The sequence below is a fragment of the Drosophila mojavensis genome, unplaced genomic scaffold (genome assembly GCF_018153725.1).
Source record: "Drosophila mojavensis isolate 15081-1352.22 unplaced genomic scaffold, ASM1815372v1 contig_16, whole genome shotgun sequence".
Classification (NCBI taxonomy): domain Eukaryota; kingdom Metazoa; phylum Arthropoda; class Insecta; order Diptera; family Drosophilidae; genus Drosophila; species Drosophila mojavensis.
The window spans coordinates 11302632-11327634 of NW_025318693.1; the positions used below are offsets into that span (position 1 = coordinate 11302632).

Here is a 25003-nt window from a genome sequence, read left to right on the forward strand (position 1 = left end):
TATTGGCTATTAGTTGAGCTAATGCTGAAAATTAACATATCTTAAACTTTAATATTGCAATATAAATATTTTTTTTGTACAGTTTAGTTATACCTTTGTCTTTTTCTAAGAATGAAAACTTAAATTTTAACATTATTGCAATATTTTTTTTACAGTCCAGTTAAATGGAATGCCCTTGATTTTTTTAAGAAGCAAAATTTGTCAATTGAGAACTAAAGTCATTATCAGTTTATTGAATGATTTTAATCCAGACGCGCAGACCGAGCACGCTTGGGAAATATATTCTACGAATAAAATTACGAAAGTCTCAAAATACTTTCCTATGAAACCTTCAAAAATTTTAATTAAAAATGTGTATTATAGTGAATGTTAAAGTTAAAATCTGTTAAATGGACTCTGAGAAGTGGAAATTAAAATTGTCGATCTATACACAAATATTTTTCAATTGTCATCAAGAAAAAATTTCTAAAGAATACAAGAAGATATCTTATCTTTTTTTATTCCCATTGATCACCATGTCTTAAAATGTATATAGACTCAGAATAAAGAAAAAGTTTGTTTTTATAATTTTGGGTATTTTCATGTTTATTAATAATTTTATAATGTAATTTAGAGATGTTGAATGTGTTGTATATTCAGTACAGTGGTCGCAAAATTATAAACGCGTGACAGAATTTTTATTAGTGCTATTATTTACTAATATCGGCCACTTTAGTATTTGCGGAAACATTTTAAATAAATTCTGATTTGGAAAAATTTGTTGTATCCGAAGACTCCCACTTATTCGCCAACCTGTGCTACATTTCAAATCAATTATAATTCACAAGCGATCACCGTAGCTATATTTATTGATGATCGAGTTTATTAAATAAATTTGTAGAAAAATGCAACTTTTATTTTTTAAATATCTTTAGCTAAATTTTTGATTTTATATTAGGTAATTATAATTATCATACAAGTTATCTGTATTATTTAAGCCATACATATGAGTACTGTATAATTGTGTGTTGACATACACAAGATTGAAATAAACACTTTGAGTGCCTAACTATGTTTTTAAGTTTAGTTGAATTTAATTTGATTTTTGCTTTCGTATCGCTTAGTTACTATAAAGTAAGAAAAATGTTTCGATTAACTACGTGTATATATAAATCTATATATAGAACATTTACACATATGCGGAATTTGGAGGGCAAAAGCGAAAAGATATTTAAATCCCATTATACTATATATTTATTTTTGTTTCTTTATAAATAAATTGATGTCTGTATTGTTGGAAAGTATTAAGTTGATTCAATTATGATTAAAAACCCGATTAATGTTGGAATTTCCATTTTTAATTACTCATATATACGAATAGTAAATTTGCTGCATAATTATGTGAGTAGTAGAGCGAATGAATAAATGAATAATATTGTGCAGATGTAATAGTTTCTTTTAAAATTAGTTTGCGTGTCGACTTACAATATTTTCTAATTACAGTCATAAGATCTTAAATATATACAAGTCGATGATTATCATGTATGTTTTCTTTATGAAATGCAATGCAATGCAAGACCGAAACACGGCTGACAGACGAATACAGTCAATGACATTTACACTTTTGCTTAAAAGCTAGACAACATTCACTTTGGCCTAACATAATATAATAGAATAATAACAGTACCACAACGCATTATTAACGATTCTGGCTACAATAACAGTTGTTGTTTGGTTTTATATACATATATATAAAATTTTTTAAACATACTTTTGGTTTATCAGATCGGCATTTTAGAACACAAGATTCTTAATCGATTCATAAGCTTAGATTTTCATAAAAAACCGTTCTCACAATATGCCATTCGTATAATATTGATACCCATCGTAAAGCTTGGTCGATAAACTTTTCAGAGAGTCCTGCACAAGTTGTTCCACCTTGCGTTCCATTTCCTGTTCAGTTAAATTCATATGAAAGCGTTTACGGAGATTCTGTACGGTGCCGGAGCAGCCATTCTTGAAGCACGGCAGCTGTGCATCTAAAAGGTATATCAGACACAATTATTTTACAATGCTTTCAAACAAACAGATTTATCTACATACTGCTGCGCATAATTTCCACAAAATTTATAATGCGATCCATGTGCTTGCGCGCAGACATCATGCCGACGAGCAGTAAACGATTAAACTCCCGCCAATGCTCTGACCCGGTTCCGCCCATAACATCGACAAATTCGTGTGTCAGTTTAAAAGGTGATTGCTCAAAGCCTGCATCAATAAATTAAAATTAACATTTCTTTATGATTGGGGAATATGTCTGATACGTACCCAAATTTTTGGGAGATATGCTTAGTATGAATCCGAAGTCTATATGTATTATATGACCATCCGCATGAAAGAGTATATTCCCATTGTGCCTATGGAATGCAAAAAACAAGTCAGCATACAAACAACCCTTTCGATAACACATACGAAACTCACCTGTCCTTAACTTGCAGCAGGTAGGATATAAGGCAATAAGCCGCACAGCTCTGCACGAAATTCTTTTGGGCTTGACGAAAACGTTCGCCAGTTGGAGGTCCATATTCATCGATAAAGTAATCGCGCAAAGATTTGTTTGAGTTCTTTTTGATTTGATGCAACGACACGGTGTTCAGAATAGGCTCAATCAAACCACTGTCATTCGAGAGGCATATTATTTTATATGACCGCACCCATAGATCGACATGCTCCTCCTCCCAGATGATCTTAAACATCTGCATAAAAAGTCCACGATATACTCAAAGTTTATGATCTACGCTTAGGAATCACGTACCTGCAGGAGTTGCGTTGCCATCAGTTCTTGGCGCAAATCATCTCCACACTTCACAATAGCAGACAACAGACGCCAGTTAGATAGATGACCGTACGGGGAGGATTCCCGAATGAGTTTCTCCTTTTCATGCCAAGGCTCCTACAATGAAAATAGATTAGACAAGCTAGTTGAGCTAATAATTTCCGGTCACACAAACCTTTAATGCTGCCGCAGATGGATCCTCCGGATCATTGCTGAACGACTTTGTGTTCTCGCAGTTCAAATTGTTGCAGTGTCGCGTGCGCACATCGCCAATATTAAAGACAATTGGGGGACCTGTAAATAAGAAATTAGTATATTAGTAAAGATAATCTAGGCTTCACAATAATATATACATACCTTGATCTCTGGAGTCGCACGAGTCCATTGACATCTGGGAGATGGCGTCGCGTTCACTGACCTTGCTCATGTACAGATATTGCGCGGTGATCTGGTCATCTTCCTGTGACCACACATCATCCTCGTGGACCTGGAGACCACCCAGTGAGAGCAAGCGGCTGTTGTTACCGCTGCAACAATTGTTACTGGCCGGCTCACCACATCCGTTTTCTGTATGCGATTCCGTATCTTTTTTGCGTCGACAACTGGATCCATGATGAGTGCTACTACAGCTGGAGGTCCGGCTGCAGCCCTGGTGCGTATTCAGGCAAGTGCCCTCCAAGTGTTCTTCGCTCTTGGTGTGCCGCAGTGATGGCATCAGCTTGGGTATCAGCGGCGAAGTGTAAATATCTGGCACTTCTACTACCTCCACGTATATGATGTACGGGGTTTTGTCCTTGGAGTTTAGCACTGCAGTCTTTTCCTCTGTGATGCGCACGACATGGTGTGGAGTATCCGAGTAGAGCGGCAGCCAGACACGGGCGGGCAAGTTTTTATTTATCAGGTTAAGGAACATTCGCAAGGCCGACGTCTTCTCCGCCTTTGAAGGCAGCGAGATTAGATTCTTTCCCACATTCATGAGGGCCTTCATGAACTCCTTTTGCGGTGCCGTCTTGGGTGCACCGCAATTGCAGAGTGTACGCTGTCCTAGCAGTCCGTTCACCTGCCCACGGACCGTCTCGAAGCAAGTGCAGCCATTGTCGAATGCCAATCCCGAGGTCAGATCGCCGAGGAAAAGTTTCGCAGGAGCTGTGGGCAGCGTTTGCGTGGTATACGGCGGCTGTTGGTACATCCTATGCGATATGCTGAGCGTGTGGGGGCTGCGTGAGTCGGCGAGCAGCACTGTGGCATCTGACTGAGAGCGATGATGAGTTTTCTTTGCGAGAGCAACGGCTGGGGTCTGTATGCTATCGGGCTTCGCTGGTTGTTTGCTCTCCTTCTTGGGAAATATCTCTTTCATTAGCGCCAGCTTGCTCTTCCGACTGGTGCTCCCGTTGCCCAGCGAGTCCACTTGATAGTTGTACGCCTCCAGCAGCCAGAAGCACTTTAGGGAAAAGTCAACGGACTTCCGGCAGCGTATGGTGAGATATGGATCTAGGACTTCGGCCAGTTCGTCCATTTGAATGTACATTAATATCAGCTGCGGTATATAGAGATCCACTTCCTGGTCGGGGAAACTGAAGATCTTATTGCCAATAAAGCTCAGAACGCCCGGCTCCTTCGAGTAGAACAAGTAGTGGACAGCAAAGTGAATATTAAATACGGGCGATTCGAAAAACCGCAATAGCCCGCTGGGACCTCGCTCATAATTTTGCTGGGGACACGTAGTGGGCGCCCGGTCGCTGATGAAATACTTCACAACGCCAGGCACTGGCATCTTCAGTTGGTGCAGAGAACTGATGGAGGAGCTCTTCTGCATCGTGACATCGTGACCGACTTCAGTCTCTGCGCCGGGCAGACGCAGATTCAAGGTGAGCTCCTTCATCTTCACATCTGTGGCAGCCTCTGTGGGCACATCGGCTGTGGATGTGGGAGTTGTTGTTGTACTAGCAACTGCTGCTGCAGCGGCAGCAGCAGCCTTCTTGCTGGAATTAGAGCTGAGCAAGCTGAAGAACTCCTTCTTTTTGGAAATATCCGTGGGGGACTTGACCAGATCCTGCGCCACTTGCTCAACATTATGTGGCGCTGTATTCGGCAAAGCTTTCACCTTTAAGACGTCTTGTTGCTCGCCAGTTTTCTGCTTGGCCGCATTTTTTTTCTCATGGTTCTCAATTATGCTTTGAGCGGTGCGGAAAATTGCATTCTTAGTGGCGCCGAAGAAGTTCTTGAAGAGCACTTGATCGTTCTTGGCACTCTCAGTGGGCGTGGCCACAGGTGTGGGTGTTCCTGCTGGTGTGGCTGTGGGTGTTGTTGTTGTAGATACGGCTGCTGCTGCTGACACATTACTGTTGGACAGTGTGTGTGGTGTGGGCAATGCATCGGGCTCCTTCTCAAGCTCGACCCTCGATGGTTCGTCGGGCACCACGCCGAACTTGGAACCTATGGCCGCTTGAGACATGTTCATTATACGATAACGTATATGATCGACCTCATCCCGCTGTTCCTGATCCTGCTGCTGCTGCTGTTGTTGTGCTGCCTGCTTGGCTTCTTCTCGCTTTTGCTGCTTTTGCTTGCGCGAGGGTCGCAGTGTACGGCAGTCGAAGTCGTTGGCGGGATGCGACGGAAAGAAGTAAAGGTCCGATTCCATTAGATTGTAGTCCTCGTCCATAGACGTTGTGTCCAACATGTCTATGCATTCCTCCTCGGCATCTGCTTCTGCGTCCGCATCGGCATCCATTTCACCCGAATCAAGAGACTCATGGGAATGGCAGATGCGATTTAGGGATATCTGGTCTGACTCTGAGCCACATATAATGCCTACCGAGATGAAGGGAAAAGGTATATAAACAATTAATATCGCTTCACGTTCAATAAAAAATAAATTCTTCCATTTGGAGATATATCTCTACAAATATTGAAATTAACCTACCGGAATCATCCGAGCCGAGGCTAGTTAGATCCTCGCGCTTTTTGTAGCTACCAGCTCTGCTGCAGCTATTGCTGCTTGCAGCATTCCCATCGACCATATCCTGGGCGCCCGTGGTCCCCAGCTCATTCGACTTGGGTCGCGATCGCAATGTTGGACAGGATTCAACTTTAATATCCAAAAAGAAAATGTTTTAGAGCAAGAGAATTTGGATGCCAACTGACTTTAAATACTTACTAACTCCATTGGGTACAGGTTGATTCCGTTGCGCATGGACTGTGACTGCAGATGTGGGCGTGTCCGTGACCGGCCGGCCAGTAATGACTGTTCCGGACCCAGACGCTGCATCATTGCATTGGGCAATCGTTAGGGCTGGCATTGGAGGGGATGTGGCAAGTGCGGCCGTTACACTGGCCGCGGTTGTTGCGATTCTCGAGCACATATTCGTGCTGAGTATTGTGGTTGGTGAACAAAATGTAGTCTCACTCTCGGCATTGGGCGAGGAGATCTCGACCTGTAGGTGTAAAAATGTTCAGTTAACACATTAACTTGTCGACAAAAGCATTTTCTGTTTTCGACAGCTTCCCAAACTCAAGTGGCAAATGAAAATTCAAATATGTGGCACACTCATACTCTCTCTTCAAATATTGCAGTTGAATAGAATACGAATCGCTGCTCAAAGGTTGGTTCGTGACACGAACTCGCACGAACCATCTATCTAACTAAAAGTGATTTCGAGTTGCGACACGACAAGTAAAAAGTCGGAGCTGAACACGAGTCGTGCTCAATCTTGCTCAAAAACGACACGTATCAACAATATTCTAAGACCACGAAAGCTCTCCGTCTCCGTCTCTCCCCCTTTGGGCCAGAATGTGGTTGGGTGTATTGTTGGTACTATTATCAGTGCTCCTGATAAACAAAAATATAAACATATCTACAGAGAGAGTGCAAAAATATAAATATTGCTTAACAGATTGTATGAAACAGCGCGAATCCAAACAGAACTGATATAAACAGACACACACACACCCCCACACACAATATGCGTGTGTATATGTAACAATCTCTAAATCAACGTGAGGATTAGGCGGGCCTCTCACAGTGACTCACGTAGAGTCCACATGTCCAATTACTCACCTCTGGTATGCGCTGCAAGGCACTGTCGAGACTTCGATTGCGATGATGTTGTGTGTGATTTATGCGAGTGTTGGTCACTTGAGAAACAGGTGGCAGCATTATGCCCATCGATCTGGAAGTGAAGGAAAATCCAATTAATTAAGGACAAATGAGAAAAATCAATTAAGCTCTTGTCGGTGCCGTGTCGCACTGCCAGCAGCTGTAATCATTGCTAAACAACAAGTAAACTGAACTCAAAACGAACTCGAAACGAACTCAAGCTCCAGCAGCAGAGAACCTGCTTCCAAATACATATGTTCAATAGACGTTTGCACTCACAACACGGCAACAATATTAAGGTAATTGCTTTCTTACTACAATCGCCCACGTCGACGTGCTCGGTAGGAGGGAAGGAGGCTTATAAAACAATGCCTGCTCAAATAAAATATCAATTTTTAGTAGGTAAAGTTAGAGCAGAAAGAAAACAATGACAATGAGTCTCTAGTCTGGTTGCGCTGACTAACAAATACCCTCTGTGCACTTGCAAATATTTATCGATCATACTATAGTTATATGTATGGGTAATATAATAATTTATATTATTAAGGTTTATATATTGAGTACATTCAGTTGCAATCCCAAATATATGTAAATTTAATTACTACTCTATGTAGCTCCGTCTATATTTAAAACATATTACCACAAAACCAATTTACCTTTTTATACATTTTCAATAAGTATTGGGTATATTAAAAAAAAAAACTCACGCGAGCCCATAGAAATGCCCCGAACTGGCAGAGAAGAGTGAGAGCAACAAGTGCTCATTATATGAGTGTAGATTCCGTGACGCAGAGCTCTGCTAAACTGCAACTGTTATCGCGACTTTCTGTCTGTTAATCTAATAGCCATGTTAACAACAGTGCATGTTAATACTCAAAGTGGCATGTTAATGCTTTGGATTTTTGCACTTTTTAATTTTTATTTACTTATGAACTTACTTCTGATAATTCATTTAATAGATAATAATAATAACAACAAATGCTCGTGTGTCATCAGCAAACTATATTTATCAAGCGACAACCAAAGCAAAAGCAATATAAAAATAACTGTTTGTAGTATAAAGATTCGATATCTTTGCCCTTCCAATATGAAATCAATATAAATAAACAACAAAGTATATAAATAATAATACGAATATTTTTCAAAAAAGTAAACGCATTCTCATTGATCGATTATATAGTAGAATTATGTGATTCAGGCAAATGTTTGATAACATTTTACGTTTATTTGTAGAAAGAATGTTCGCATTGTTTTTGCTTTTGCTCTTTGAGGGGCTTTTCCTTAAGGCCGTTTGACAATTTGACTCACAGACCTGATAATAATCAGTAAATGTTAAGCAACAAGTATTGAGTGCAACAATACAAGGCTTCATAAATATAGTACCTTAAAATCAAGCATTATCATTATGGATAATGATATTATTCAATTGCCCTTCAATATTTTATTTGGGACTCACCTAAAATCCAAACTCAAGTTTCTTTGATGCGTTGAGATCCGCTTCGGTGGTAAGCCGCCCGTTTGGGCGCCATTGAGTCCAGCGCCATTTGGGGCCAAGCTCAGATTGGGGCGACCATGCACGGAGGGCATGGACTGATTGAATCCCCGGCTGAGGCTCAGACGTGGCTTCGCGTAGCGCACGTGCTTGGGTGTGCTCGCCGCCGAGCTGATGGTTGGCGTTGAGCCGGTGGAGAGGCTGCAGGCGGCTACGCTCAGCGGCAAGGTAATGGGCGGGGTTTTCAGAAACGCGGGCACATAATCGTCATGAGTTTTTATTAGGACTGGCGAGCCAAGCGGCGGCTGGCATCCATTTTCACTCTCCGAGCTGCACTCAACGAGCGGCTCCTCCAAATTCAAGGAGGAGAGTGTGGTGCTCGATGCTGAGTGTGGCTCGCCATTAACCGACAAGCTGCTCAAGCTGCAATCTCTGCCCAGATTGGGACTGCTGGTCTGCGGATTGGGCTGGACTACGACTGTTGGACTCTGCACCACGGTGCTGTTGCTGTGGTCGCTGGAGCTGCTGGTGCTGTTGCAAGCGGCCGTCGAATGTTCGGAATTGTCATCGTCATCCGGCAGCGGTGGACTGTGTTGATCGCAGCCCAAGGCGTAAATGTCCATGTTGCCATTCTCGGCCAGCTTCATGCTGTGATTACTCGGTGTGCTATGCCCCTTGCCGTTCATGTTGTAATCAGACTTTGCATCCACACACGACAGACGCACCATGGCGGGTGGACAGTGGTCGACGACGTCGGCGCCCACGATAGCTGCATCAGTGGCTGGACGGAAGTGCAGCTTATCGCCGCTGTTCAGATCATCGGCGGCTACGGCGACCACGGGCGAGAGCAGCTTGTTGGCCGTCTCAATTTCACGGATTTGCCGGAGATACTGATAGCCATTGTCCTGGACCACTGGCTTCTTTCTGTTCCCGCCGCCGGCGCTGGCTATAGTCAGGCCAACCTTACCGTCCGCAGTGGCAACATTGGAGGCGGTTGTCACGGCCGTAGGGCTGGCCGCGTTGCTCTTCTTGGTCTTAAATGCAGAGATGACGGAGTTCATTTTGAATAGATTTTAAGTGCTGAAAGTGGGAAGGAAGTCTTGATAGTCTCAACGTTCAGTGTTCACAGCGAGAGCGTTTCAGCCTTCAGACTTTGATTGAGTCAGTTCCTTTAGTGCCTCGGATGTGATTTCATCTCTTGTATGATCAGCCCCATTGTGGCCTGTTGTCGCTCAATGGGGTGTTGTACCGTAAATTAATATACTTTCTTTTCGAGTATGAACAATATGAATGGAATATATAGCTTTTAAGTCATTCCCTCGCCGACTGCTTTCAGCAGGTTTGTAAAATTAGCATAGTTTCGAATCAACTGCAAAATAAAATAAAAAGACAAAATGTGTTAATTAGTCATTTGTTGTTAATTATTATAATCAGTGAATAAGTTAAGGCGTGCACGCGCAGCGCAGCTAAACTAATCTGAAACCAAAATGTTTCATTTTCTATTTTTGTTTGTCTATTTTGTATATTAATAACAATACTAACATGTTCTCAACTATTAAGAGTCCACGTTCATCTGCTGATCGCAAAATTCACAGCTGCAAAGGAACATACATACACACATATATATATATATATATATATATATATATATATATATATATATATATATATATATATATATATATGTTATATATGTATATCAGTATATTATTCATATGAGCAAATAAAATCTGCGGCCCATGACCAAACGCAAATCAATGACGGCAAAACTCTATATAAATAAATCTGGTACGTATAAACTGTAGACAGTCAAATGGCCTTGACAATATCTCAATGTATGCTTGTATATCAGACATTCAAAAATCTGTGTATATATAAATACATACTTATATTCGCCATATATTTATACATACATATATATCCACAGAAATCAACAAATACCGAATTTTTAAACACGCTCGCTAATCTATTGATAATACTTATAGAGATAATGAAAGCTTTTTTAAGGTAAGGTATTTATTATTATTGTAGACAAGCAAACTATTCTGAAAGTTTGACCCATACTTATTGATTGAGCTGAAATTATTAAAATAAATATAAATGCTAATTTAATTGAGACTTTAAACACCTTTCACATTCATAATTTAAATTTATGAAGTCTCTTTAAGAGGCCGTCAAAAAACAGCACATAAGAGAAAATAATAGAATTTAAAAATAGCGTCAAACGCCTTTAATTAATTGCAGAATGTAATGTAATTTTTTAATGAACTAAAAAGAGCAGCCAATAAATTTAGGAATACAAGTGAACTTGAATACTATATACTATGCCATCGCACCCTCAGTTGACCTTTGGACTAATAAAAATTGTTCATAGTATTATTCACTGGCACGTGTAAAAGATGACTTTCTGTTTTTATGAAGCTATCTGCTATTCCATCTACAGATTCTATAGGGGGGTTCGCACACTCTATTATGCCCCGACGGGGGTTCTTATACAATTTGACCTCTTTTAATAAATGTTTGCTTATGGGAAAACCTTTTTCACTTTTGCTTTTCATCATCATTATTTCATGTTGAATATTTGATCCTTTTCAGTTGGTTTTTCATTTTGGTTTTTATTTAAATAAATATTTAATAAATATTATATATCTATGCAAACTGTTTCTCCACTTCTCATTTTATTTTTCATTTAAATAAATATTTATCTGAGTTTTTTACGGAATTCCAATAAAACTGGAATTTAATTTCATTCCCTGCATTTAAATTTAGTTCTTCATAAATTTCTCTAGTTTCTAATCAATATCCGTTGCTCCTTATCCTAATTCCCATAAATTGCACTGAGTAATCGCTTCGAGTGCCTTTCATATGCATACATATATGTAAAATTCCACAGAACTCATATTTCAATATGTTAATGACTGAATTTATTGTTGCTCAGCAGCTCCACTTGAGATTCCGTAGTGATTCTGTATTCGTGGGAAGTGAAATGCTAGGGAATACAAACATATATATATATGTAAATATAATATATATGTACTATATATGAGTAACACATGTTTTGAATATACCGAGTTACTGGGACAATTTTCATATCATTACAATCGCCTGCGCCTGATTAGATAAGGCAATCGCAGCAAATGCAAATGCAATTTAAGAACAAGTTCAATTAACATTAAACAAACAATCTGGGTCTTAGATACTAACTATATTATCTGCAGTAAGTGCACATATACTTGTATATATCAGCTGGTTTGCCATGACTTGCAATCGAAATCTTTTGGTTTTTTTGTATGTTGAGTTGTTCTTGAATTTGTCGGTGTCTGAACACATCCTCCCTTTAGTTTTGGTCGTGTAATTACAACATGTTCATTAAGTTGTCTTGCTCGAACATGCCTGTTGATTGTTGTCTCATTTCAAGGCGATTGGAGTTGTTATTTTTGGTTTGTTTGCCGTGTGGTCGCTCAGCTGTCACAGATAGCCATAGCCACGGGTTTACAGCCCGGTACACGAGTCTGAGAGAGTTGAGCAACAAGTGCGACGACTACGGAATGTGCTCGCCCGACCCGCCGGACCCGCTCGCTTTGAATACATTTGCCTCGTTTAAATAATTGCTGATGAACTTGATCCAATTAAAAGTCAAAGAGTTCAATAGCAAATTGGAGAAAAACAAAACAACGTCGAGAACCACACGCCATAAACACCACAGATCAAAATATCTAAACGAAAACTGAAAAGGTGAAATATTCCAAATTGACTTCTCAATGAAACCCGATTGATCAGCATTGCGATATACACTCTACACGTCCCACATTAATGGCTATATACATCACTTTAATCTGTTTGGTATCTACACATATCCTTAATTAAGCACTTAATGGCTGCAAGGTTTACAAATCGTTGAACTACGAACCCGGGACACTCTTAAATACCTTAACTGAGCAATAAGTCAAAGCACCAAAAACAAGTTTTTTTTTATTGCCTTCAAAAAAGCGATTTGATTGAAGGCAGCGGAGCTACCCGGTCTGTGAAAGTCGTCTCTGCTCGGCGAGAAAACATGCTTGAGTTCGACCCTTCAGCATGGACCGTGGTTACATGCATCACTGCTTAACACCCCACACAAAAAAACTAACGACAGAGAGGGGCCGACTAGCAGATACCACAGCCATATGCATTTTCTCTTTTGCCTAAATATATATTTTATAAAACAAACACGAACTGCCAACAAAAATACAACTGCCAAATTGGCAACGTCTCTAGGAAGTGGCTCAACCTAAGCATAACTAACTGCAACTGCAGCTCAGCCCACCTCAACTCCAACTCCAGCTCAGCAGAATACCCAAACAGGTATTGTATATATGTATATATATATAATTACAGCATGATAATGTTTTATGGACTTCCTGTGTCCGCTGTGCAAGCGACCAAATACTTATTGCGGCTACTGTGGATCGAATTGTTCTCATGCTGATTTTGTTGTTTAAGCTTCCCGTTTTACCTGAATATCATTGGCTGATGAGTTGGCTGGCTTCTTTCTGTTTAGTTATTCAAGTCATGTCTGGGGCTTAATGCTTTGCATGCTTTGTTTTTTTTTTTTTTTTTTCAAGGCTATTTTCAATTTTAGTTTAGTAACCTGAATGATTTTGCAACTTTTCGCAGGCTGATGATGTTGGGGCCAGGCAGTTAGCAAAAAGATAAAAGCTCATGGAAAACAGTTGAAGGAGTTCCGCTATACTTACTGACATCAACTGTACTGTATAATTCTTATTCTCAAGCGATCAGAAACCTGGCTATGTAATTTAGTTGCAGTTTTACAGCGTTCAGGCCTCAAAATGCAGCACAAACTCTACAAAATTCAAATTGTTTTTGAAATGCTGGTGTACATATATATTAAGCCTTTGCTTGGGGCTTAAATTTGCATGCCTTTTTATGCTCAGGTGGCGCCCAGCTTAGCTGTTTTGCTTACCGAAGCTCTTTGTTAAGGCTTACACAACTTTTGTGATTAATAAACAAGTTTCGCTTTTAACTGCACTTTAAAAATGCATTTATAAATAAAAGTTCATTGCACATTATGATTTATTACCCAATGTCTCCATTAGACAGTGACAAATAATCGCGTGAGTTCATTCAACTCTTGTTTGCACTACATACAGGGTATTCGGAAAACTAATTTTAATGCAACTAATGAAATCTTTATTTCAATTGCAGTTGCAGCCCCTCAACTTGAGAGCAAAACTTGGGATACATTCTCAGCATAGTTCTAGCAATTGGCTGCATGATGATGATGATGAGGATGTGGGCTATGCCAGTGCACTAATTTTCTGAATTTTCTTTTGCCATGCCACCAACAAGAGCAACAACAGCAGAAGACTACGTGAAAGTCAACAGTCGACAACATGGCTGAAGAAAATTTCTTTATGATGGCGTTGTTGATGATGATTTAAAGGGAGTACAACGATTTCATGCTCCAAAAGCCTCCACAATTTCAAAGTCCACACATACACAAACACACATGAATATATTCATATTAACTAAGAGTATACCATATGTCTTCATATATTTATGTTAGTGTCGAGCACAACTTTTTCCATAGCTTCTGCAGAGCCCCCACACTCAATAATATTCATGCCATTAACTGGGACAAGACAGCAGAGTCAGAGAACTTCTCTCCATCTATGGCATTGTTGTTGCCTTTATTCGCTACACTCTCCAAATGTACTGAGTGAATCTAATGACGTTTTCAAATGCCAAACAACGTGGGCTGCACTTTTGGTTTTGTTACTCTGGCTGCTGCTGCGGGTTGCTGCGGCGACTTTTATGGCGGCATCTGGCAGCAGCTGAACGCTAAATTGTTTTTGATTGTCTTGAAATATGTAGTTGCGCGCACACAAAAATGTCATTCTCCAATTAACTGTTTATTTGTCTATTTCAATAAATCAGGCAACAATTTCCATATGTACACATCTATAGGTATATATCAACAAATTTAGATATATAGAGCTGCCCAGCAGATCACACAGTGAATATGTATGTGTTACAGGTGCCTTCTCTTACCTCACAGGTATAACAAGATATTGACATTTAACATTTGGCAACTGCCAATCAGAAATTGAAGAAATCATGAAGAATTTCACTTGCATTCCATTCCATTTCATTCCACTTATCTACACTCAAAACTCTCTCTCTCTCTCTCTCTCTCTGTATATATATTTGGCATTATTAATAATGGTATTATTAATAAACTATGACAATTATTTGAGCATCCGCAACAATTCACACAATTCATTTAAATAATTGAAGGCTGCATGCAGCCTTTGCGATATACATTGCAGAGACAGATGCTCATACAGAATTTACAGGCAGCTCCTCTCAATTAATGGACTCTCATTCGCAACTGGGCGTGGCACTCGAAAATAAAAACAAAACAAACAAACAATTCAGCTGCGCAGATAGACTGGGAGTGGCAAAAGCTGAAGCGAGCCTTAAAAATATTGAAAAAATGCAACAAGAAGCGACAGGGCGAATTTAATACGACTTTGGAGTTATAACAGACAGTATATATAATATATTATATTATTCATATAGATAGTTCATTATGTCATATACATTATAAAAACTCTAGCCGATACTAATGAAATACATATGTTGTGCATATAATTTGAACTATATTTTAGTAGAATGAATTATATATATATATACCATATAGACTCGTGTGTTACTAATCAAATATGTCTGTAGCTAATTTTAGCACTTTGGCAATATTGTAATATATTGTAGTACATATGCGAGTATATATATTCTTTACTTATTTATTTTTTAAAATTTAATTTAATCGATCCTTGGCAGATAAATTCATGAATTCAAATTTATTTTTATTTATTTAAAATAGAAACACAATCAAATTTTTTTCAAAACTATAGCCGATTCTTTGCAGATCAAAACAGTTCATGGTCGGTGTCGTAACAGCGACAACTCCCTCCCCATGTGCTCAATCTTCAGCATTTTGCTTTGAAAAAAATGTAAATCGGACTTCAAACACAAGACTTAAATTTGTGAAATATTCAGCAGGGGCAGGCACAACAACACTTTCTCGTTGCGATTGTGAGCTTTAAAGCAAGCTGGTAGCTGTTACACTTTAACGCAAATGTTTGCTATGTAAATTTTCCAAACAAATAAATAAATAAATACAATTTACACAATTCCAATCGTGAATGTGACTCTGCGAGTGTGTGTGTGTGTGTTTATCCAAGCAGCGGATATGAAATCACCAAATCAAAACTGTTTAAGCTCCACAGTTGGCGCTCATACTGAGTCAAGTCTAATGCAATCGAGCAGGAGTCGGCTAGCCAGTGGACAGCATCCGCAATTTTCTATCGATTGGCTTTCGCCGCCACTTGCAAAGAAAATGGAAAACTATGAAATTCATTTTATGCGCTGCTGAGTGGAATTCCGTTGAAAGTTCAGAAGCAGCATCGAAATCAAGTTTCGTTATCGCATTGCCAATACTTAGAAACAGGTGAAAATTGCTCTCAAAGTCTTGGCATTGAGTTCGAGTACGCAATATCCAATATCTAGCAGCTCTAAAGAGTACAGATTACATGTATATCTATAGTATACACATATATTTATTTACTTATCTAAGTCTGTTTGTAATACAATGCTCATCCTTCTAGAATCTTGAATCTGGCGCCTTACATCCCGTCAATTGCGGTAAATAAACCGCAAGCAAGTAAAGCAAACAGATATCTTTCAGTGATAAAAAGATACTTCTACGTTGTTAAAAAATAATCACTGCGAACTTTTTACGTAACACGTAACGTCGCTATATAATATGAAGGTCAACTAGTGAGGCCGCAGAGAACTGGTAGAACACGTAGAAATCAGGTTGAATAACTTTGTGATTGTAAGACGCATCGAGGAGCGCAAAACCGGGACAAGAACCTACAAGACCAAATAGTTCAAGGCTTTCCTCTGTCATCGTGGAAAATACTTATATATATACAATATATTGAGAGTGCAAATTTCTGCCCAAGATGTTATTGGATGAGTGCCAGCTATAATTATTTCTTTGATTCTAATTGGGTCTGCCTTAAGCGAAAGTCAAATAGACTTTCAACAAACCATATTTTAGTGTTAATTAGTGGATGCTTAAACTAATAATATTTCCATTTCACTTAATAATATAGCACCGCTATACTGTTTACTTGCTTTATGTAACATTACTTTATAAATACGTGAATCCAAAGGGCAACTAGAAATGTAATTCGCCAAATGAAAGTTAGTCCAGATATATGGGTTAATACCCCAGAAATGAAAAACAAAATTTAATGACGTAGAGATAAGGTCTCAGCGGTTGGTAAAATGCTCACATGTATTTGATGCATGCGCTGTGTGAAAAGCGTGACTATGCATTAAATACCATCTGAATGGTATTTTATTTTATTGGGCATTTAAAAATAAATGCTGGCGCATTTCTATAATTTATGAAATGCTAGATATATTACGCAGAGCCCAGCTAGCCAACTATGTATTTATGTATATTTTCCACTCTAGGCAAATTTATGCGAATGATCTCTCTGCTATTTGATCAAGTGCTCAGCATGTAGCCAAAGGCAAATATTTATTTGATTATTATGACAAGAGCTTTGAAAGGATACAATTTTATGTTGTATGCTTTATCTTTTATCGTAAGAGAAGTCGTCATTGTCTTTGTATATGTATTTATAAACACAAAACTTGTATTAAATAAATATTTAACATTTCTATATCTTTGTTGGCATAAACTTAATGCAACTGGCTAAAGCTTTTAGCTCTTACCTATTTGTTTTCCTCGAAACGATTAACATATTTCCGCTAATTCCTTATCAAATTGTGTAAGTGTGCATAACAATGCGAATCAGACTTATCTCAAATACGGAAGATATGGCTAACAAGAAGTAATACCATTTCAGAGTAGAATAAAAAGAATAAAAGCAAGGTCTCAATTTGCACAAATTGAACAAATTAAAATACCAATGTAGTCTATATATATCTGTATATATACTCTTAAGTTCACATAAGTACTATTCAGGAATGTGGCATGTGTATATATGCATATGTTTTATATTAAATATATTCAATGGGTGCTCGCGATGGCGTCACAGCCACAATAATAATAGTAAAATTATTTCCATATATAAAACGGAATTACTGTACGCCTCAAACATAACTACATATAAATTTATATATATCTATATATATATACTTATTTATTTGTGTGTGCATTTTGTAAGCCGGATGGAAATTTCAGTATTACAAAGCCCTTGCCGCATCGGCGGGGCAGCTGGCAATGCTTCATTCAACTCAACTCAGCTCAGCTCAGTCGACAGCTATGCAACAGGAAACAAACTTGACAGAATTTATCATTTACTTTTTTATATAGCAAGTCTCCAATGGGGGCTGCTTCTGATATGCTTGCATTATGAATTATATATAAACGCATATGTATATACATATATATACATAGACAGATAGTCAAGAGTGTGCGGTGTCGGCAATTGAAAATGATTTGCGTCTTAGTGTGGACTTTGCTCGAATAGAGCAGCTGACGAAAATGGAATGGAATGGAATTGAATAAAATATAATATAATTTCTTATCAGCCGCTGAGAGACGAATGAGCAAATGTCACAGACTCGTTTCATCAATTTACTAAGCGCATATATTTATTTATAACAAAAAAGTGATGATGATTTGCATACACACATATACACATACATATATAACCTAGACAGAGGGAGAGAGCGCGTCGAGTTCTCAGTTCAAAAGTGAGTCAAAATATATATATTTATAGCGTATTATGCGAGGTATGCGAGCTCGACAATAATGACGGATGCTAACTCTCTCTCTACTCCCTCTCTCTACGTTCATTTACAGTGTTTTGTTTGTGCATGCAAAAGAATTCGGTGAGGAATTTTCATAATATGACCTGAACACAGCTGAAATCTGCAAATATTATAATTTCATGCGACATATTTCGATTTACATGCATAAAATATGCATACACATATACATATGCATATGTGTATAGGATATATGTGTATTTGGGTTGCAGTCACAGTTACCTTATGGAAATGCTTCAGAGCAAGGTTCTCAGCAGGCTTAGACAAACTGACTTAGCCCATATTCAAGTCATAAATCAGTTGATGTTAGACTACAGAACACAAAGATAATAGTAATATAGTTTCCTTTTGTTATCGGCTCAGGATTAAATTAAATTCAGTTTGTAGTGAGTTTCATTGGCAAGACAATGTACAAAGCTCCGTTGGCCCGTGATATTTTAGATAATCCACTTTTGGTAGCTCCGCTACCATATATCAACTTTCTACGTTACTTTAAGCGCAAGCATCCCAAATATGGAGTCCGCCGGCTGCTACAGGAGGCTCCCGCCCAATGGGATGCCATGACACAGGGGCAAAAGAATCTATTCCAGAAAAAGGTAAGCCACTCCACATGCTGTAATCAGAATAATCTATAGTCTTTGGTGATCTCTAGCGCATCCTGGCGAGGGTGGCACGCTCCCCACAAGTTCAACTCTGCCGCGTCCTGCATCGCCATCAATGCAGTTCCATCTCAAAACTAATGCGCATGTCATATGGATGCAAGCGTCGCTATCGAAGGAAAACTAAATAACTGCTAGCTTGTGCGCTTCGTCAAAAAGTAATTGAAAATGCGACTAGGTCGAAATTAGCAATGATAACAAACTTCGATTATTTATAAAAAAAAAAAAAAAAAAGAATAAACCATTTTTTAACATTAAAAAAAATATATTCAATTAATATGCATATGAGCGACTTTACAACTTCCTTTTAAATGCAACTACAATGCTTTTCCAGTTTTGCAACCTACCTGAACTTGAATTATTGTATAAAAGAAGCGTTTAATCAAGCGGAGCAGAATATAAAACAACATTAATCTGCAACTCCCCAGACAAAATATATATACATATATACATATATGCAAACACCTGACGATGACTTTCACTTTCGCATGCTCTATGCATCGCTTCTTCCATTTGTTGTCGCCGCAGTTGCAGCATGTGAAAGAGAAAGACCCAGAAAGAGAAGGCATTTCGTATTGTTGGATGTCACACAGATCACACAGATCTGCTGACGAATCACATCATCTACAATATATAGTTTGAATAACTTATTAGGGAGCTTGTTTAGATTTTCGAATATATTTAGAACTGATATTCCATCGGTTGAGCACAATATCGTTAAAAAAAAACTTAAACAAAGGAATAAAATAATTAAAATATCGCAATCGATTTAAATCTGTTTGAAAACTGGAAATTAACATTCTAGATACATATATTTTTTAGTGTGCAAACCCCTTGGGTTTTTTGTAATCATCTTGAAAATACATCAATTATAGTGATAAACAATGCCAAGAATTTTTATTTTGAAAAATAGTGAAATTTATATCTCTTGATTAAGACAATAAAAGTCTGCACTTTTCTGAAGAAATGCCCATATGCAAAGATTAGTTAATATATAAATCACACAGATTTAGACATTTTATAAGTATAGTTCTTTATATAAATAATATATATTATAACAGTCCTGCTAGATAAATATTGCTCTCAACTACGTAAATAGACTGATCTATTCATCGTGCAAACCACTTTTATAAATTTCAAAAATATTTCTTTTTGGAGTCAAATTTGTAAAGTCAAATGATGTGAAATTTTTGTTCGGTTCTGTTCTGGTCAAAACAATGGCTTGCGCTTGTTTGGTTATTGCCCGCACATGTGAGGCCCAGAAATTCTCTACATAGGAATTTGATCCCCAACCTCGTCGCTCATTTTATCGCCTCATAAACAATCTTTTCTCTGCCTGACTGACTACTACTTTGAGCACAATGGGAAAAAGCAACAACAACAAAAAAAAAAACAACAGCAATAAATGCATGAAATGCATTGGGTGCGTAATCAAGTAAAAATGCGGGAAGGGACAGCTCTCAGACATCCATTGCAGCAGAAGTACAAATGAAGCGAAGCATTCGGCTGGATGGCGCATAGCTGGGTCAAATCGAAATGTACACTTAAAAAAATAATTGTTATAGTTTAAATTTACAATTTTATTTTCTTATTTTCGAAATATAAAATTGAATTTGAAACTAGGTTTTTAGTTCCCAGACTTCCCTCATCTTTATTCTATTTAGTTTGCAACTTTTATATAAGCTTAAGGCAATAGCAAATAGTTTATTATTATATAATATATGGAGATTTTTCCATGCACAATTATCGACAAGCCATTTCCTGAAAACTTTAACTGTTTAATTATATGATGATTATATGATAATGACTTTTCGATTGTCTTGCATTTGTGGTAGCATTCAGCAACTAGACAGACTATAAAATTTATTTTATGAATGGCGTCCATTTCGGCCAATCTCATATCAATCATACAATTAACTATGTAGCAAGTTTGGCATATGTTGAAAAGTGTATTTAATAGTCGGCGGCCAGTGGGGCTTGCCTCTTCGCTCTATTGTTTTCTTCGAAATCAGAAATTTGAGTGGAGCCAATGAAGAGAATGGAATTCGTATTTAAACAGGTGGAGGCTCTGAGAGCGACAGGTTTCAGGCACTCTAATGTCGGAAATCATTAGTTGAAATTCCAAACTGGTTCGCTTGGGCTTTGCCATTGGCTTAGTGACGTTTTTTTATTTTTTTGGATTGAACAACAAACAAAATTTGCTCGCTTCACATACATATTTAGCTCACTGTCTGTGGCTCTTAGGCAACAATTTGTTTGAAGTGTTGGTCAATTTTGACTAAAGGGGAGACTAAGACGATTTCAGTGATTATGTCACTCACCCATTTCGTATTATTCATCTTAGCTTTTTACTGTTTTCAGAGAAATAAATCTGTTTTCGTTAAAGCTCCGCTACGTTACGCAATGGGAAATAAATATCGGCAAAGAAGAGAAAAACAAATAGAATGAAACGAGTTATAAAATTATATAAGAACAAGAAATCAAAGAATACTCAGCTAGAAGATACTCCGTACACTTGAGAATTCCAGAAGAATGCAAAGTTCAGTTGTTGATTTGATCAATGTTTACGAATAAATAATAAACGCAAAAGTTACCTAAGTTATGTTGCTCATCTAAAAGATACCCCGTAAAAAACGGCAGAATTTCAGTTTGATCAATGTTTACAAATAAATAATTAACGCTAAAGTTGCTCAATTTGTGTTGAACTTTCGAGAAAAAAGAAGGAAGAAAAAACGATCAATTAAGCCATGCTATTTGAGCAAAACGGAATGAATTTACAGTTGAAGCCTAAACAACGCTTGTCGAAGAGCAATCCGAAACGAATACAAAACAAAGAGAAACGAAGCCTCCACGACGACGACGCCAACGGCAAGCCGAGCTTTGGCTTATAACGCAATTGCTTATGTATGAGTGAACGAACGAGTGTGTGGTGAGACAACGGTAAAGTTTTGTATACAACATATGCATTTAATTTTGTTTTGCACCTCGTCGGTATTTTCGTACTCACAGTTTGTTATGCTGTTGCTGTTGTTGGTGTTTTGCTGTTGTGCTTGAAAGAGTTCAACGACATAGCCGCTCTCTGTGACTGCGTAAGGTCGTTGCTGAATTTTACATTACATATTAGCTTACGTTCGGCAAACAAAACAGAAACAAAAACAAAGTTTCACTTTCATAAAGCTTTTAAAACACAATACAATTAGAGGGCGAATAAGAAAGAGAGAGAGAGAGAGAGAGAGAGAGAGAGAGAGAGAGCAAGAGCGAGAGAGAAAAGCTCAGATAAATTGATAAATGAACGGTAATAACAGCTTGATGAATGCGATCGCAATAAGGGCGCAAGAAGAATGCTTGCAGCTGGGCGTTAGGTCGAGTGTACTCACTGCATATACAGCAGCCAATCTATACATACTTACAAACACATACATATATGCTGCATGTGTGTGTATCGATAAGCGGTCAATAGCCAACAATTAAACCAGGAAACGTGAAATTCGCCTTCATAGACAACAATTGCTTAAATGTCACATGTCAGTGAATGCGTGTGTATCTACCAGCACGTGGCAACATTATTGAGCAAGTACAGTGAAACACTTAAAAAAAAAAAATAAATAAATAAAAAAAAAAAAAAAAAAAAAAATAACAATTCCCTTAGCAAGCTTTCCTTTTGATTTCCATTTTTCCTCACTGCCTTGGCGAACAATGCGCCTTTGTTGTCTAGAAAAATTGAGCTCGATGCAAACAGCAGAAAAAATTTAGTAATGGAAAAACTTGAAGCAATCGACGAGATTTTTGTGTACTATACTTTTATTAGAGCTGTACATTTATAATAAAATATATTATACACATATTTATACAACATAAAATATTATTAATTGGTTTGTTTGTTTGTAATTGTAGTCATAAATATACGTGTCTTTTCATTTTTTTATTTATGTGCATATGATATATTAATATTATAAAATACCATATTTAAAATATTTTATTTTTTAGTACAAAGCCATTGAAAGGACTTCAGCAATGTCTCACAAAATGCAAATAAACTATGCACTTATACATCACACAATATATACATATGTATATAATCTATTTTCAGTAACAAAGGGTCGTCAAAAAACAAAAAAATTATGGACAAGGCGCAATATAAGAACTGCTAAGCAGACAGGAAGTAGGCTACGAGCCGGTATATAATCGATGTAATTATAGACAGCACCGATTTCAAGCGAATATGTTTAACATAATAATCCAATTTTCATTTTACAATCTGAGTAAATAATTCTTTACTGCGTTACTCGAAATAATTGACAGATTTAAAGAAACATCTGCGCATACAATAAAGTACAATATATTCTCGATCAACATCAGAAGTCGAGTCATTCGAGGCCGATAAAGATAAAGTTTATTTTAATTTACTGATAACCAAATCGATTTTAGAACGGCAAAAAACAGAGTTATTTATGGCTGGGGATTTCATAAAAGTTCAAAGCTAATTCTTTTAATTATCTGATATTACTAATCAACAATAAATGTGCAGAGTGTGTGGGAAAAATAAGTTAAGATATTTATTCACAGGGTATTTCATAGTCAGGCGCTCATAGTTATTATTCATCAACATATTTAACGACCGATTGGCAGCCAAGAGATATAAACGCGACAGCAAAATAACAAAAACTTGTGCGAAAGAAGAGCCAAAACAAGTGCTTGCAGGTATATATGCATGTGTGTGTGAATTTGTATATATGTGCAAGTGTATATGTATGCATGTCTATATATGTATTAATACAGTTGTGATTACCTTTAGATTTGCAACAGTTGCAAGCAACGAGTATTAATTCCTGGTTGTGCAGGGTAATCCAAAGTTAGTGCAATATTTCAACAGTTGTTTATGATTTTCCTCTCTTGCAGCTTTAGACGCTGTTGGCTGTTAAGTGTTACAATTTTTGTAACTTTTACACTTTCACTTGTCGAGTATTGTTATTAGAAATCACAAACAAACGGGGCGAAAATTTTTTCAATTTTGATGTTTCGCTCTCTTACACACGCAATCACAACACACACCCACAATGGCAATCGCAATCGCACAATTGCTGGGACAGTGTGCAATCCGAAAATACGAAACGAAAACAAGCTGCAAGTGAATTGTATGCGGTCACACTAAATATTTGCTTATTTAAAGTGTCAAATGCGTAGAAATACGGCTCACTGTTAAGTTGCTTACTGCTGTTTCTTTTGTTGTTGCAAAACAAACACACACATACGCAAACAGCGACTGCAAGAGCACAGTGTACATATGTATGTATGTATATATGAATGTATACAGCCCACTAAGCACACACACACGCAAACACAAGCACAAATTGCGGCTTGCAAAAATCTCGTTTTGCCTTTCGTTGTGTGTATCAGCGTGCTAAATTATATTTAAATCGACATTTGACAACAGCGGGCAACACTTGTTTCAATATTTGAAATGCTACACTTTATATTAATCAAAGCTTTTGTTGATTGCATTCAAATATTTGTTTAATTGGTCTCGCGCATTCTTTTCTTTTTTGTTTACTATGCATGTTAACACATACATACATACACGCACGTACACATTCACAGCAAATCAAACAAGACGCTCACGTACACTCCTTTCTTTCTGTATGTGTATTTGCAACTATACTGTATACGTCAACGAATTTTTATATTTGTTTTAGCGCCTATTTTTTGTTAATTTGCACGATAAAAACTTTTATTTTTCTATCGCTTTGGTTTTCCACTGCACGAACAAATTACGTGAAGCAGCTAGGTACCGACGCACACACCCAATTCGTTCAATTATTTTGTTGCTACTGAACGATAGGGATGATACTTGATGCCTCTCTCGATATTTTACCCTAGCGATGTCACACTATCGCATGTGATATCGATAAATACACGATGAGGCTCGTTCGCACGAATTTGAATTATTATATTTTATTATATATATATAATTTTTTTTTAAAGTTATAAGGCCAAGTATTATAATTTGGATATTACAATTATTTCGAAAAGTATAAGTATAAGTAAATTTAACCACTAAGTAA

At 37.6% G+C, this 25003-nt stretch overlaps 2 protein-coding genes across 2 annotated transcripts; one reads left to right on the plus strand and one right to left on the minus strand.

Annotated features, from left to right (window-relative positions):
- Positions 1–1315: 1315 nt before the first annotated feature.
- LOC6572659 lies at positions 1316–24776 on the minus strand. Its single transcript, XM_032728321.2, has 12 exons — positions 23731–24776; positions 8371–9775; positions 6876–6987; positions 5976–6252; positions 5742–5906; positions 3173–5629; positions 2991–3109; positions 2795–2932; positions 2461–2735; positions 2308–2396; positions 2083–2247; positions 1316–2018 (listed from the first exon to the last, which is right to left on the minus strand). The coding sequence occupies exons 2-12, from the start codon at positions 9465–9467 to the stop codon at positions 1831–1833; spliced, it is 5082 nt and encodes a 1693-aa protein (XP_032584212.1). The 5' UTR covers positions 9468–9775; positions 23731–24776; the 3' UTR covers positions 1316–1830.
- On the plus strand, positions 18559–19218 carry LOC6572658. The gene is made up of 2 exons (XM_001998728.4): positions 18559–18878; positions 18935–19218. Exons 1-2 carry the CDS (start codon positions 18690–18692, stop codon positions 19070–19072), a joined length of 327 nt encoding a protein of 108 aa, XP_001998764.1. The 5' UTR covers positions 18559–18689; the 3' UTR covers positions 19073–19218.
- Positions 24777–25003: the final 227 nt, after the last annotated feature.

Excerpts from the sequence above, each read along its gene's own strand:
- LOC6572659 (XM_032728321.2), bottom strand. The coding sequence starts at position 9,467 with ATGAACTCCGTCATCTCTGCATTTAAGACCAAGAAGAGCAACGCGGCC. Across the intron at positions 2,248-2,307 it reads CATATCTCCCAAAAATTTGG|GCTTTGAGCAATCACCTTTT; the intron begins GTACGTATCAGA and ends TTATTGATGCAG. Across the intron at positions 2,019-2,082 it reads TGTGGAAATTATGCGCAGCA|ATGCACAGCTGCCGTGCTTC; the intron begins GTATGTAGATAA and ends TATACCTTTTAG.
- LOC6572658 (XM_001998728.4), top strand. The coding sequence starts at position 18,690 with ATGTACAAAGCTCCGTTGGCCCGTGATATTTTAGATAATCCACTTTTG. Across the intron at positions 18,879-18,934 it reads AGAATCTATTCCAGAAAAAG|CGCATCCTGGCGAGGGTGGC; the intron begins GTAAGCCACTCC and ends GGTGATCTCTAG.